Consider the following 15,412-nt stretch of genomic DNA (forward strand, 5'->3'; position numbering starts at 1 on the left):
AGCTAAGCCACATTGGAGTGTATGTGTACTTTATATGAAAGTTAAATCAAGTTACATCCAACAAGTGTTACAGGATCCAAAACTTTTATTTTTAAAATCCATATCTCATAGTTAAACTTTATTTTTCAGATATCATCCAAAATCAAACTTTAAATTGAATTTTAAATGGTATGTTGTTACCTCCATGTGTTGACGTAATGGATTATCAACTACATGTTGAACTGACTGAGCTAAAACACTGAAAGGATCTCATCTACCATGAACTCAAATTTTCTTTAAGGTCATTTAAAAGATGAATACTTAACTGTTTAATTCCAGCAAAGCCTGAAACTTGCCATGCTGTGTTGTCATACTCACCAGCTACCTTATTAGGCAGCCCTTTTCAGCTTCTCGTTAGGCACGTTGACATTGGTCAAGATGACCTGCCGAAGTTCAAACTGAGCATCAGAATGGGGAACCAAAAGTTAAATTTCTGGCTCGACTTCACCTACTTCAAAGCTGTGTGAAAAAGATCAATATTCTAACGAGGCTGAAGCTACAGCAACACTTTAATACTTTATGATGCATTTTTTAAGCTTCAACATCATCAGAATGGGGACAAAAAAGTGATTTAAGTGATTCTGAACGTGGCATGGTTGATGGTGTCAGACAGGCTGATCTCAGTATTTCAGAAACTGTTGATATACTGAAATTTCTCCACACAACCATCTCTAGGGGTTTACAGAGAATGGTCTGAAACAGAGAAAATGAGCGGCAGTTCTCTGCGTGAAGATGCCTTGTTGGAGGAGAATGACCCAACTGCTTTTAGCTGATAGGAAGGTAACAGTAGCTCAAATAACCCCTTGTTGCAACCAAGGTCTGCAGAAGAACATCTCTGAACACATAACCTTTTAAATCTTGAAGCAGCTACTGCAGCAGAAGACCACACCAGGTGCCACTCCTGTCAGCAAACATCAGAAAACTGAGGCTACAATTCACAGATTCACCAAAATTGAACAACAGATGAGTTAAAAAGCAGTTTTGATTTCTACTGAAAGATTTGGATCAGAATTTCTTGACACACGTTTGGCCTTTTAGTATCAGCTAAATATATTTTAAACCCCACAGCCTACCTGAGTGTTGTTGCTGACCATGTCCATCTCTTTATGACCACATTGTTCCCATCTTCTGGTGGCTCTTCCAGCAAGATAACACACATTTTCACAAAGCTCAGGTCATCTCAAACTGGTTCGCTGAACATGACAATGAGTTCACTGTACTCAAACGGCCTTCATAGTCAACAGAGCTCAATCCGAAAGAGTACCTTTGGAAGGTGGAGGGAGAGGAACTTTACATCATGTATACAGCTGACAAATCTGCATCAACTGTGTGATGCTATCATGTTAATATGGACTAAAACCTCTGAGCACCTTACTGATTCTGTGCCACAAAGAATTAAAGGAGCTGAAGGTCCAACCTGGTACGAGCAAAGTCTGACTAATGAAGTAACTGGGGAGTCATTTTCTTGACACAAGCCACAGCAGTGCTTTTCCTATTTTTTCTTTCCCACCCATCACAGGCTCACTTCTCTGCTAACATTTTGACCTCAGTGAGGTCATAATCCCAGGGTTGTCGACCCCAGCATATGTTTTAATAATATTATTATTATTGCTTGAGTGTACCACGCCTTTAGTTTCAGTATATGAAAACCGTACGCAAATTAAACCTAAAAATATGTGATACCCACAGCTGGAGACCAGTTGGAGGGTTACAGTGAAAAAAAGGTCCAACATATATATTGTTTTAAACACAAGATGGAGGTAGTGAGTTGTCATTCACCCAGTCACACTGGAGTACAATTCCTCTGCAGCGCTACCATTAATTTTAGTCTGAGGTAAGTGCGGTATCAGTGTAACATATTATCCAGACAAAGTATACACAGAAATAGACAAAATAATACAAAGAACAACATTTATTCAGATGTATCTACATCTTATCACAATCCAGTTATTTACAAGAATCAGGAGTACACGTGAAAGAAAAGTGTGGTTATAATCGGGAGTATGTAGAAATCGCAAATATGGCACTAAGTGGCAGGTAAACAGATATCTGACACCATTTTGGCATTCTAACATTTTCTCAGTATAAGATTATACATGTGGTAGAAACCAGAAACACATTGATTAATATCATATTGTCATCAGCTGCAGAGGAAAAGTTCACAGGTTCACATGTCCTTTACATTAAATGGCTTTTTTCACTCTGTTAAGAGAAAACTTTGTGTGTTTAATATCACTGAATTTTTAATAAATGCTGATGACAGAGCTTGCGCGCTCTACTTTCAAGTACTGTGCATTTGTAAATTAAATAATTTACTTCTATGTTCAATTAAGTGCCAACAAGCAGTAAAAAAAAGTAAAAATCTAACAAATAAGGGTTTTCACGATTTCAACACACTGGCCACAACTAAAAATAAAGGCAAATTAATGAAGGTATGACAGAACACTAATGGACAAAAAGATTGTTTCCAAAGAAGGTGACTACACTAAAAAAGTCCCCAAACCCATTTTCAAGGTGACACTTATGAAGTACCAGGATGTTACATAAGCATATTATGGAAAGTTCCCCCTCCAGTGGCTGCTGCTTGACCAGATAACAGTCTGTCATGACAAAAAGCCGAACAGCTGAAATGAACTTCATTATCCTCTGTCCTCTGTGAAGATTAAAGTGCTTAAGGCTGAGTTTTGATTAGATGCCACATCGTTGGGTTTCTCTCAGTACATGTATTACATTATTTTGTCATTCTTTCCAAGAAAAGCAAGTTTACAAAGCTGAACACATCCATCACGTCTCTTCGTGAAACTACACGGTGACTACATCCCCCATAAGTCAAACTGCAATCTGTAACAGTGTCCACATCTAAAGTTCGTTCTCTTAAGTAGACTCCATCAAACATTCAACAAAGTGCTAACCAGCCGATTCAATCGAAATTACTATTTTACAAATACTTTAAAATACTTAACACAGTTAGAAGCCGATGTCCTATCAAGAGACAAAAGGCATGCAGTGCATTTCCAGAATCACTTTTATCTTCTTACACACCCTTTACATGCAGCTGTTAAAAAACTGCAGCTGTGAGACATATAAAACCACAGACCATATTCTAAATGAAGCACTACCTCAGAGAAACGCCGTCTCCGCTTGTTATCTGGGCAAAACACATTATCTTCCTGGCTTCTTCAACACAGCCTTTACTGTAACTCTAGCTTTTACTGAAATATTATTTTCCATTGTTTTTGTGTGTATAGTAGTATATTTCAGAGGGGGGGTGCTTCATTTAAAATACAGTAACTCTAAAAATAATTCTAAATTTACTATTTACATATGAGCGAGACTCTTCATACTGCACATTTTAGGTGACTAAAGTACTTCCCTTCAACGCTGGCATCCGAGCCGCAGTCCTGTAAAAATTAAATAAAAATAAAAAATAAAAAACATCGGAGGAGATCGATAATTTATACTGCTATATTGATCTCAAAGCGCTTACCTTGTACATCTTTCTTGCCTTTGAAAACTCTCTGGAGGTCTTAGGTAAACAAACTGCACAAAAACAGGAAGCAGATTTATGAATCGGAACAATAAAACAACCAAGACAATAAAAAGCACAAGCAAAATAAGCTTTGTTTGCAACACTGAGAAGCAGAGGGTTAGTTAATACAACATGCTTATTTTGTGAATTATGATCCCATATAGAATGAAATAAATAACCAAGATGGCGACAGGAAAACGCTGACTAAATAGTCAACCTTCAAAGCAGGACTTTGCAAAGCAGCGGGTGATGGTGGTATTTAGAGGTTTGTGTGTGCTGCAGCACATTTTCAAGTTTCCAATTGGGTGGATGTTTTTTAAGTTTTAGAATAACTGGGGCAGCTTGTTTCCTTACATTACACTTGCCATTAACACTAATGATGTAATACCGATGAAGCTGTTTGTGATTCTTTTTGTTTTTAAGTTCAAGATGTTTGCAACAACGTTTAATTTTTTCATCAGGGCGCCTTTCTAGCCTGACGGTGGTGCTTTGCAGAAAGTCCCTGAATAACCAAAGTTACCACAAAGCAACTCAGTATGTGACAATTCACACAATTATCTCACTTGGAAGCAAAGATATCAACCTGCTGGTGTTAATACAGGGAAACTCAGGCAATTTCAAATTCAGGACTTCATTTGTGGACCTGGAATGTATTTTCAAAACGTTGTTATTTATTATCATATTACATGTTTATTTCATTCTGAACCATAATACACCCAAAGCCAACTCTACAGCCGCCAACTAATTTTTAACAACGAAATCATGCTTATAAGTTATTGACGTGACACACATAATGCATCATTTTAGATTAAAATAATTCATGACAGTAGGAGTTTATTCTGTTAAACCTTTTTTTAGTTCCAAAACATTTTCGGTGCATTACAATATCTAGTAAAAACAGAGACGGAACGCTTTTGCCAGGCTTGCTGCACTTTGTGCGATTCATCTTTCCATATTTAGTTGTGACTAAATAAAATTTCGTTGCCGATACAAATTTTCGTCACCACTGAGTTACGTATGTTGAACATGACACATAAAAGCAAAGATACGCTATGATCATTATAGTCAGGTGTAACTGTCATTTTAAAGAGGACTAAGAAAAATTGAAACGATACTAAACAAAAGAATTATAGTGTAGTTTAAAGAAAAATACTCTGTTGTGCTTTTTTTAAATTTTTAAGTGTTAATATAGTCCAAATTTATAAATACCAATAGTTGTAAAGCTTTTCAAATAATTAAAGCTTTTGTGCAACTGTCCAATAATTTGTATGTTCTTCCATGTCAGGGTGTTGCAACCATAATCGTGAGACTTTTATTATGAAGGTTTACATACAAAAGTAATAATAGTCAAAAGGATATTTCATAATACACAAGCAGCCCTGCCCATCAGGTCTTTATGGCTGCCTGAAGAGGTTTTTAATGCTCTCTTAAATATGGAGCCGCTAAATTTAACTCATGTAGTTATGTTAAGTTAAATTACAAAATAAACCCCTACAAGCCGTGAACTGATTTACAAAAATTATGCACTCAGACACAAAATTTGACGCGTCACCCTGATGACCCTTGCTACCTACCAACTCTCTCTCACAGCCTCGATGTCGCTCACGAGATTTTGCGCTAAACAGATGCCAAAAATCTAAAAATAAAAATAAAAAAAAAGGAAAACAAATTGTTAGGTAATGGAAAAAAATGACAAAAGCTCAGATGTTTAGGACAAACTGATCCCCACCTGCAGTAATGCAATCCCAATAAATATGCCTGCCACCACTGTCAGGTTATCTTGAAGCCACTTCTCAAACTGTGGTACGCAGCCTTTGATATAGATGAATGACCTCTGGTCAGAGTCCTGTCAAAACAATTACAAGTCAAACCAATACTACAGCGTGATAGTCAAGTTCATCTGAAATATATTTGGTTTTATTTTGCTCCACGACACTTAACAACACAGTTATTTTTAATAGCACATGATTCCCCTTTTCATTTTGCGGTTTCCCCTAAAGCCCTCCACAGCAAAATGCCTCTGATCCAGTGTTACGTAGTCGTTAACACACACTCGGCTCACTGTTTTCCTCTGACTCTTGTTAAAACTGCTTCACTCTGGCTCACATTTAAAGTCAAGAAAACAAACAGAGCCTTTTTTCCTTACATTACGCTGGCCGTGCAGTAAGGCCAAAGCTAACGACAGGTGGGGGAGGGGATTTCAATTCCCATTGCATTGCTGCTGCATGAGTAATGCCACAAGGCCCAAAGTGTTGATGGAGAGCCAGCTGCTGTATTTTCACGAGTGAGGAGTTGAGAAACATACTGAAAGAGGAATATTGTGTCCAGGGTGGAGCAACTGACGACCTCATATAGCCATATAAACCTCCCTGAGGCAAAATAAGCCAGAACAATTCATGCTTTCTACTCTTTTCTATTCCTTTTACTTTTTACATCAGGGTCTCAGTCTCGGTGATAAATTTAAGTTTCCGTTTGTAGCTCACCGGTTTTGCTCGGATGTCGTATCCACACTGAGTGTTAATGACGTCCTCCTGCGAAGAGAAGACACACATGCATTTTTAGATTAGCTAGAGATTCTAGACTGGCCTTTACAGTGAAAAACAATAAAACATGCATACACATTAAAAACTGTAAAACTAGATGATCATGAGTAAAACTCACCAATCCATGGTTATACAGTTACTGTGAAGATTTTTGCATATAAACCAAGGATTTGTTTATGTTTGCTTGCCTATTATATTCTACTTGTGAAGATTAAACGACTCCAACGTTTTGTGTGCAAGGATGCATCTGCCTTTCTGGTCAGGTTAACCTTTATAAGACTGTGTGGGACCACAGCTGCAGAAACTTGGGCTACAGTAACATTTAACTCCCAGAAGTCAAATTTTGTTCTCTTAGACTTCTGAAAACAACAAATAAAAACTTTAGTGGGCAGATCATTAAAATAAAATGTGTAAAACACCGCTGACAAAGGGCAATGTTTGAGAATAAAGTCTGGTGGAAATCTTTTCCTTAATGGTCAGCCAAAATGAAATGGCTTCACTGGATGTGGCGTCACAGACAGAGGGATTGCTTGGCAGAGGTTTCTGGCAAACCTTTGCCTTTTCCTTAGATCCATAGAGCAGAGGAAAAAGTTTAAAAGAAGTCAAACTTCCAGCAGCATTTGTAGCAATGTAAAAAAAAAACACTAAAAGCATTTCAGCTTTTGGATGTCATTTTTATGGCATTTAAATAATAATAATAATAATGGATTGGATTTATATAGCGCTTTTCAATACCACTCTCACATTCATACACTGGTGGAGGCAGCCACAGTTGTAGCTACAGCTGTCCTGGGGCAGACTGACAGAAGCGAGGCTGCCATATTGCGCCATCGGCCCCTCTGGCCAACACCAGTAGGCAAGTAGGGTAAAGTGTCTTGCCCAAGGACACAACGACCAGGACAGAGAGCCCAGGGATCGAACCGGCGACCTTCTGGTTACAGATGCGATTCCCAACCCCCTGAGCCACGGTAGCTAACAAAACTAATTTTAAATGTCACCTTTTATTTTAAATTAATACTTTTTGATGGAAAGCTAGCAGCAAAAAAAACAACAACTTTCAACTGACTTGAAACTGGCTGATAAAGACCTGACCTGAAATATAACCACAAAAGACACCTGCTGCACAACCCAACTAAACAATTAAAATTAAAAAAATGAAAATTTTTGATATGGTATACACATTAAGAGCACACGGTGCCTTTGAAAAACAACTTTTTTAAATCCAAGTGTTTCCTTTTTTTTCCCCTATAGAGAATGACCTTGGTGGGACAGCGTGTCCTTGGATTGTCAAATAAAACCCTTCCTGAGTCTGTTTTTCTGAAGAAAAATGCTGTCACTGCTGCGCACAGTAAGCAGCAGTTAAGAGTATTTTTCTGCCAAAAAATGCCTCGGTCCAGAGTCCCACCCATCCGCTTTCAGACTCTGACTTGCAGTCAGGGCCTGACACGACTAAACACAGCGTCCTGAGCGTCCTGTTGGATGCAAGCCATCGTCGCTGATAGCGTCACTGCTTCTTCTGGAGAACATAGATAACAAGCTGTCTGTGACAAGAAAGCCCTTCAAAACTTCCCCTCAAGTCTTGTAGTTTCAGCATGTTAAAAATTATTTTAAACTCTAACAAAGGACACAAAAACACCAACAGCCACAACGTTATCTTGTGATAGAGAGACATACCGCTGGATCTTTGGTGCAGCAGGAAAAGGGCACTCCACATTTCTCACGACTCGGGTTTGAATCAGTACAGTTGAAGTAGATGTTCAAATTCCAGTCATCAGCCCCAAAAGCTCCACAACACTCCCACTGCAATAACATATAAAATACAAGGTAAAAATACTAGAAAGAAATCGGTGCCACAAATAAAGAAACGTTGCTTACATATTCCTGGGTGAAGTCGATCAGGTTCTGCAGATCAATGTCATCTCTGTAGGCCCGAATGTTGTTATTAATGAAAAAATTGAGCTGGTCCTTGATCCAGTCTTTGAAGACAAAGGCCAGGACTCCAGCAGTCAGCTCAAGAAAGAAAATGATGCCCAGGAACACGGAGAACTGAAAGACATGAGAATTTTCTGAATATAATAACTGCTATGAAAACAAGAAATATAAAGAATTATAGATTTCTGAGAAAGCCTTTAACAAACATACAAACTTGAGCAGGAAAGAGTTTTCCCGCAGCGCTCCAATGCAACCAGCAAACCCGAGAATGAACATCACACCACCCACGACAAGGAAGAGCCAGACAGGGTCAAAGCCCCCCAGGTCAGTGATGGATGAGATGTTGGACAGAACACCCTGGGAGCAAAGCACGTGAGGTCAAACTCAACTGAAAAACCACTGAAATATCATCACATTGCTAACATTCTTCCCAGGTAAAGTAATCATTTTGTAAGCATGTTTAACACCCAAATTTCATAAAGTACAATCCAAACCAATGTAAGCAATTATTTAAAAGAATTTAATAATAAAATTGTCAATTGTTTTTGATTTTTGGGAACAAGCTAATTTACTCTTGCTCAGAGCGAGCAAATGTAAATATGTTTTAATTGACTTAGCTTATCATATATTAGCTACGATTAGCTTCCTGGATCTGTACAAAGCTAACCAACCTAATTTGATTTTTCAATTTCTGCAGTGACGAAACAAACAAGCTCTAGCATGTAAACCAGTGAGCTATAGATATGCTATTAAAGTTGTGTCAGAAGTTGACATGCACCTATCATTAGCATGAATGCCATGGTAGTGTTGGTATTGTTTTCTTTGAACTGCTCTTTTACCAGGGTAGAATGATTGTATAGCAAAGTCTAGGCCTATTAACTTGGTAGTGATCATGACTGACCACAACTAGATCACAACTTTATCAGCATACAAATGATTTGTTTGACAGCACTCACTGAATTCTTCAATACAACAGCGTAAAAATCTAAGGAATTCAAATTGGGTAGATCTCTTGAAGTCATTTCTAAACAACTTCACATTTCAAGACTATCAGTTCAAACAATTCTATGTAAGTATAAGTTATTTGAATGTGTCACCACATCCACCAGTTCCAGCTAAAGTCTGGTAGAAGATCCAAGCCGTCACACTCGGATGAACGGTAGTTGGTTAGGATGTTCAAAAATTATGCTATGGACTGGAAACTGCTGAAACACCAGCGTCACTGTCTCCAGTCAAGCGAGTGTTTCACCACAGAAAGAAGCCCCTGGTCCAAAATCAACACTTTCAAGCTCAATTGAAATTTGCAGCTTTTGACAAGTCAAAAGGGCAATGATCCAAATACACGTCAAAAGTGGTTTTGGGATAGATAAAGCAGGCTAACATTAAGCTTCTGGAGTGGCCTTCCCAAAGCCTGACCTCAACCCTTTTGGGTATTTATGGACTAAGCTTAAAAGCCAGGTCCATGCCAGGAACTTTACCAATTCTGCCAAGGTGAATGGTCAAATATTCAGGCAGAATTATGGCAGAAGCTTGTTGATGGCTACCAAGGTGCAACTAAGGGACATTTGACCAGATATTATAAATATGTATATATTTGAACCTGCATTTATACTTTCGACCCTGTGTGGATTAGAGAAAATCCAAAATAAAATTTAAACCTGTGCCATTATTTTTTTCTGAAGATTAAAGGTACATACTGTACAATAATTCTGTGCTGGAAAAAGAACACATTCAAGCCCATGATGCTGTATGTAGATTTTCTTACCTCTAGATAGAGCCTGGCTAGCTGTTTGTTTTTGTCCAAAGCTAACAGTCTAATTTAACCCACACTTTTTACACCATACATTTGACATTATATTAATCTTAAAGTTAATCAACCCATTATAATAATTTAGCAATTAACAAATAATTAAATAATATTAGTTGTAGTCACGTATGTAGGATGAGATAACAATCAAGATCTTCAAATGTACTTTGGTGAAAAAGTGCTCTCAGTAGATTGTCTGCTTTTTGCACTCTCAGTACACAATGAACAAATCTGTGAAATGCATCAGATCAATTCATAGCCCATTGTTCATGAGTCCCACAGGAAAGCACAGCATTCCTTTCTGATTCAGTAAAGCCATGGTGACCATTCCTTGCACGCAGTCGAGTATAAACCACAACGATATGCCGGTTTGTGGAATATTTGCAGATACCTGTAAGTAAAAAGCTTCACAGAAATAAGTCCTGCAACTTGTTATTACACATTAATATACGACTAACCTTTTCACTCCATGCCCACAAACCAATGGCAAGAAATGCTACTCCAAGGAACTGACAGAGGGAGAAAAGAGAGAAACAAGAGAACAGGATTATTTTGCTGTGACTGCTACATGTAGTCATCACACAGACGCACACTGACAGAAACTACAGAGAGATTTTCCTGGCAGTGGTCCATTACTAAATATTTCTCATCCCAGTCTGCAGGATCAGCAGGAGGCTTCCACATTAGAAAGCATCTTTAAACAGCTTGACTGTACATAACTGTACGCCGCAGTGTAGAAGCAGTAATCGGGAATATTATTACTTAGTATTTAGTATTTAGTATTTATTTATTTATTGTCATTGTCAAGAACAATGAAATTGCGTTTGGGGCTTCCATACAACCCAAAAAAAAAGAAGAAAATAATAAATACCCCTTAAAACCCAAGTGTACATATTTAACCCAGTGTGACTCCAATGCAATAAGACAATCCTTAGCAATAATGTTCGTAGAAATTCAGACAAAGACCTGAGAAACATGACAAAATACAACAATGCAACCCATTCAATATTATTGTACTGTGAGATATGATATCAGATATGATAGTTATCTATTTAAGAAAGAGGGGGGGGGGGGGGGCAGGAGGGGGAAGAGAATAAAGATATGATGCACCAATGCAGACCAGTTCATTGCTATTAAGAAGTTGGATATGGTTATTGTCCGTGAGAGGGGGGCAGAGAGTTCAGGAGCCTCACAGCCTGTGGATACAGGCTGTTGGCCAGTCTGGATGTTCTGGCCTGTATAGACCTGTACCTTCTCCCTGAGGGCAGCAGATGGAAAAGGTGGCGCGCAGGGTGATGTTGGTCCTGCAGGATACTGTGCACCCTCCTCAGACAGCGAGTGGGGAAGATATTACTGATCTCTGGCAGACTTGTTCCAATAATTCTGCCAGCTTCCTTCACCACCCGCTGGAGTGCTTGCTGATCGGCCTTGGTGCAGCTGGGGAACCACACTAGAAATCCATACGTCAGAACGCTGCTGATGTCTGACAGAAAGACCCATTACTATGACAGTATTATGATTTAATATTTTATGGTAGTTTGTGTTTACAAGACTTTTTAAATCTTGTGCTAATTACTTTAATATGTTTTTAATAAACACCTTATTTAATTGTCACATTTCCATGCCTTTTGTTACTTTCACATTCACTTGCAATGAGTTTTGGTTTTCTATTTGAAATAACTTTTTTACATCCTACTCACCACAATGCACTTAAAAAAAAAAGCATAGAGACAAACTCGGTAAAAAATATTTATGCTTCAGTGTCTACTGTGATACATCTTCACTGACAAACCATGACAAGAGAAACTTGAGAAAAACAGTATACTTTATAAGCCACTTAATTTGTGAGGATTTCAACAACAATTATTGTTGTTGGATATGCTTTTATCCAAGAACACCTTCACTATTAAAATTAAAACCCCACTAACTTACCAGGACTTTAACAAGCACTAAAATAAAGATGAGAAATAATAGGTTTTTGAATAACTGATTTTAACTGAAGTCTTTTGTTGAATTAGACACATTTATTCACCAGATAGAAGCACTAAGGACTTTTTTTAGATTAAAGATAATGAACTTTACAGACCATCTCAAGTATTTGTTTGTGAGACAGCTGTTAAGGCAGGGGAACAGTTGTTTGTGACATAAGCAGCTGATACCTGAATGACACAAAGCTCAAAGGGGCCGATTGCTGTACAGTTGGCTGAGAGCTTTTCCACAGCCCAAAGGCCTTTGTCTCTATCAGTCCCCGATACGTGAAGAACCACTGGGCACACCAATGCCATTCATGGCTTAAGTAGCATGTGCTGAATTTAGTGTATTTTTTAGCTTCTTTGTTTTATTTAATTTTTTTATGTCAGTTAGCACAAGTCAAAATTACTGATATAAATAAGTGAATAAAAAAAAGATAGGGGCTTTGGCCGAAAGTCCCACACTCCCACACCGCAATGACTTACCAGGACACTTGAACTGTTACTAATATCATCAGAGATGTTGTCAGCATCTGTGTTTTCCCCACAATAACAAGACAAAATCCCTGCTGTTAAAAAGGCCTTATATGGCCAACGGTGCCTATCAGTAGGACTGCTGCAATTTACTGTATCTGTATTTGTATTCGTATGTAGACAAAAGTAGATATGCCCATATTTAATCCATCCAAAGAACATGCTGTATATGATGCTGTGGAGCAAGCAGTTCATTTGTTGGCACCAAATATGATAATGAACAAATGTCTCAGGCAGCACCAGGCTCAGTGGTTAGCACTATGGCCTCAAGGCCAGACAATCCTGGTTTCAAACGCAGGTATGACCCTTCTGAGTGGCCTGTGCATGTTTTACAAAGGAGCTCCTGTTATCCAAAAAGGTTAATGCTGCATAGCTCTGCCGATACACCCTCAAAAACAAAATTATTACTCTCAACGTTTTCTTGAGCGTCTTGGATCACTACATTATGTGAAGTTTTATTCTGCTATTTCAGCCAAACTGTTTATTGACTGACGGACGATTAAAAAAAATATGACAGAACAATCAATGATGAGCATAATGTCCCTGCTGTCTCTTATTCAAACCAGGCCACACTATTTCATACATCACTTATAAGTTAGGCATTGTTTTCTGCGACCAATCCTCTAAATCCACTGATTATTCTACTTACTTTAATGCAAGTACTGGAGAGGCAGCCAATATCAAACAATTAACACTTGGACTCACTGACAGCGTTTTTGCTTTAAATGAGATAAAACAATGAATCGATCAAAACAGTCACTGTTTAAATCGATTAATCGCTGCGGTTCTACGAGAGCATCGCTCTGTTAATAACTTAACTAACCATTAGTAAAGCCTACCCCACCTTCCCTCATCAACAACCTGTGAAAAAAGCACCCATGCGGGTTATTGTTTCAAGCCAGGAAGTGGCGGCCCACGGTGACTGTGGGTTTAAAAGACGGAATGTTTGTTTTTTTCCCCTGCGGTTTCACTCATGCATAGAAAAGGTGACGGCTGTTTTCTCAACCTAAACATCACCACGAAAAAAGAAGAAAAAAAAGGCCTCAGCTGAAGGCTACGGTCATGTAAACACGCGATGATGCCGAGAGAGAGAGCTGTTCTCACTCTGATGGAGGACACACGAAAACAAAGCGGCTGATGGGTGACAGGGAGCAAGTGCACAGGAGCAAAAGAGAAAGTGGAAGCGAATCGAAACCCAGGACAACATAGACACAACAACAAACACATACGCACACATAAATGCACCTCACAGCTGCTGATTGGGAACAAAGAGCGTGTCAGTGTGTTAAACTGACGATGGCAGGCCTGAAGTCGCAGACGGGGGACTTACCCAGAATATAATGTTGAATCCGAAAATGAAATACTTGATGCAGCAGCTCACTTCGTGAGCCTTGAAATGCTTTCCTGACATCATCTGGATGGATTTTGTTTTCCTTCGCCGCCTCTGCAACGAGCAGGAATCACATTTGCAGCTGTTCTGTGTTTGGCAGTCGGGATCCTCTGGAAACCTTTTAATAATTTTTTTTAAGGGCTCAACACATGCCGCCCTTTCTAGCGTCTAATTATTAACACCATCTTGATTTTGTGCGGATAAAAGTCGCAGATGAAGCCGTCGGGGAGCGTTCACAGTCCGTCGGCGTCCCTCTACAGATCTCAGCTTTTACCCTGCGTAGATCCTCAGAGGTGTAACGCTGAAATAAACCACAGTGAAAGTCAACCAGATTAAAACCGACGGTCTCCTATCTGACCCGTAATCTAGACATGGCTGTTATTTGATTGCCATGTCTAGGAACCAATGATTTCTTTTAGTGATCTGAGAAGGCGGGACTTCCTCCATGAGAGGGTCTCTAGCCCCATTACAGTGGCAGATAGTACTGGTTACGAGGTAATTAATCATTTATAGCGGAATTTATTACCCATTAACTAAATACGTGTATGATACACGACAGGAATACATAAGACATCTTTCAATTTCATTGTACCTGTGACAATGACAATAAAGAATATTCATTCATTCATTCATTCATTCATATTCAAGTAAACTTCATCACAGCCATCAGGCTATTAGGCAATAATAAGGGTATAAGGCTTGAAATAGTAATTCAAGTTGTAGTGGAATAAATAATAATTCATTCATGCAGTTTTTTGAGGCTGCTGGGTATTAAATCAATCAATAAGTTAAAGACTAATAAACATGGACATCTTAGTTGATGTTAAATATTAAAATTAATATATTTTTGAGACAGAAACAGGATTGAGTTGCTTCACCAGACTTGATTACAGGTCATTTTGTAATGCGAACTTTATGCTTTTATCAGAAAGAATTGAAATAGAAAGTATAAAGAGTATAATTACAAGTGTAGTTACAGAAAATATAAATTATGTGTTTCCTTTAGTTACTTGAATGTTTTTATTGAATATTTAAGATTTCATGTTTTTAACACATTACCTCACATTGTCTTTTCCAAAGACTTGTTTAGTCCCGATGAAGAAAGAATTCCAGAGAACACCGAAATAAAGCAGGCTGGATCTCATGTTTCACTCTTGTGTTTAAATGTCAGCAAAGAAAAACAAAATAAAGTTCCAGTTTAATGAGACACAAACTGCCTAGACGCGATGCTTCTTTATTGTTTATTTTCAAAACGCACTTAAATTTCCTACTTTCTTAGGCTTAATCTTTATAAGGTGGATGTGATGTTTACGCCTTTTGGAGGGTGTAACTGTCCCTGCTTTATATTTTATTTACAGTGTTCTTTTGAACTTGTAATTTTGCTGTTTTAAACATCGGTACCTTCTTAGAAATTACATTTAACTTTACAGTAGATCAGTGTGGCATACTGTTAAAATACATTTGGCCTTTATTATAATGTACATGTGGATTAGGGCAAATATACATGTGAAAAAATAAGCATCCTCATGATTCAGTAGCTTGTACAACCACCTGCAGCAGCAATAAATGTGACTTCAGTCTCTCACAGCATTGTGGAGGAATTGTGTCCCACTCTTCTTTACAGCGTTGCTTCAGTTCATGGAAATTTGCAGGCATCGACTTGTGCAG

The 15,412-nt window shown here is 38.3% G+C and overlaps 1 protein-coding gene across 2 annotated transcripts; it reads right to left on the minus strand.

The window, feature by feature from the left end:
- Positions 1–1,966: 1,966 nt before the first annotated feature.
- Positions 1,967–14,107, minus strand: LOC146668006 (tetraspanin-5). 2 transcript variants are annotated; one of them, XM_085409818.1, is made up of 10 exons: positions 13,685–14,107; positions 10,309–10,359; positions 8,254–8,400; positions 7,987–8,157; positions 7,786–7,911; positions 6,052–6,099; positions 5,298–5,414; positions 5,143–5,204; positions 3,527–3,579; positions 1,967–3,440 (listed from the first exon to the last, which is right to left on the minus strand). In XM_085409818.1, exons 1-9 carry the CDS (start codon positions 13,766–13,768, stop codon positions 3,567–3,569), a joined length of 819 nt encoding a protein of 272 aa, XP_085265944.1. In that variant the 5' UTR covers positions 13,769–14,107; the 3' UTR covers positions 1,967–3,440; positions 3,527–3,566. The 2 variants fall into 2 exon arrangements, with proteins under 2 accessions (XP_085265944.1, XP_085265945.1); XM_085409819.1 differs by lacking the exons at positions 1,967–3,440; positions 3,527–3,579 and having other exon boundaries at positions 5,139–5,204.
- Positions 14,108–15,412: the final 1,305 nt, after the last annotated feature.

Source organism: Rhamphochromis longiceps, linkage group LG6 (assembly GCF_057381845.1).
Source record: "Rhamphochromis longiceps isolate RC_006_pf linkage group LG6, R_longiceps_female_GT1.1, whole genome shotgun sequence".
Taxonomy (NCBI): Eukaryota; Metazoa; Chordata; class Actinopteri; order Cichliformes; family Cichlidae; genus Rhamphochromis; species Rhamphochromis longiceps.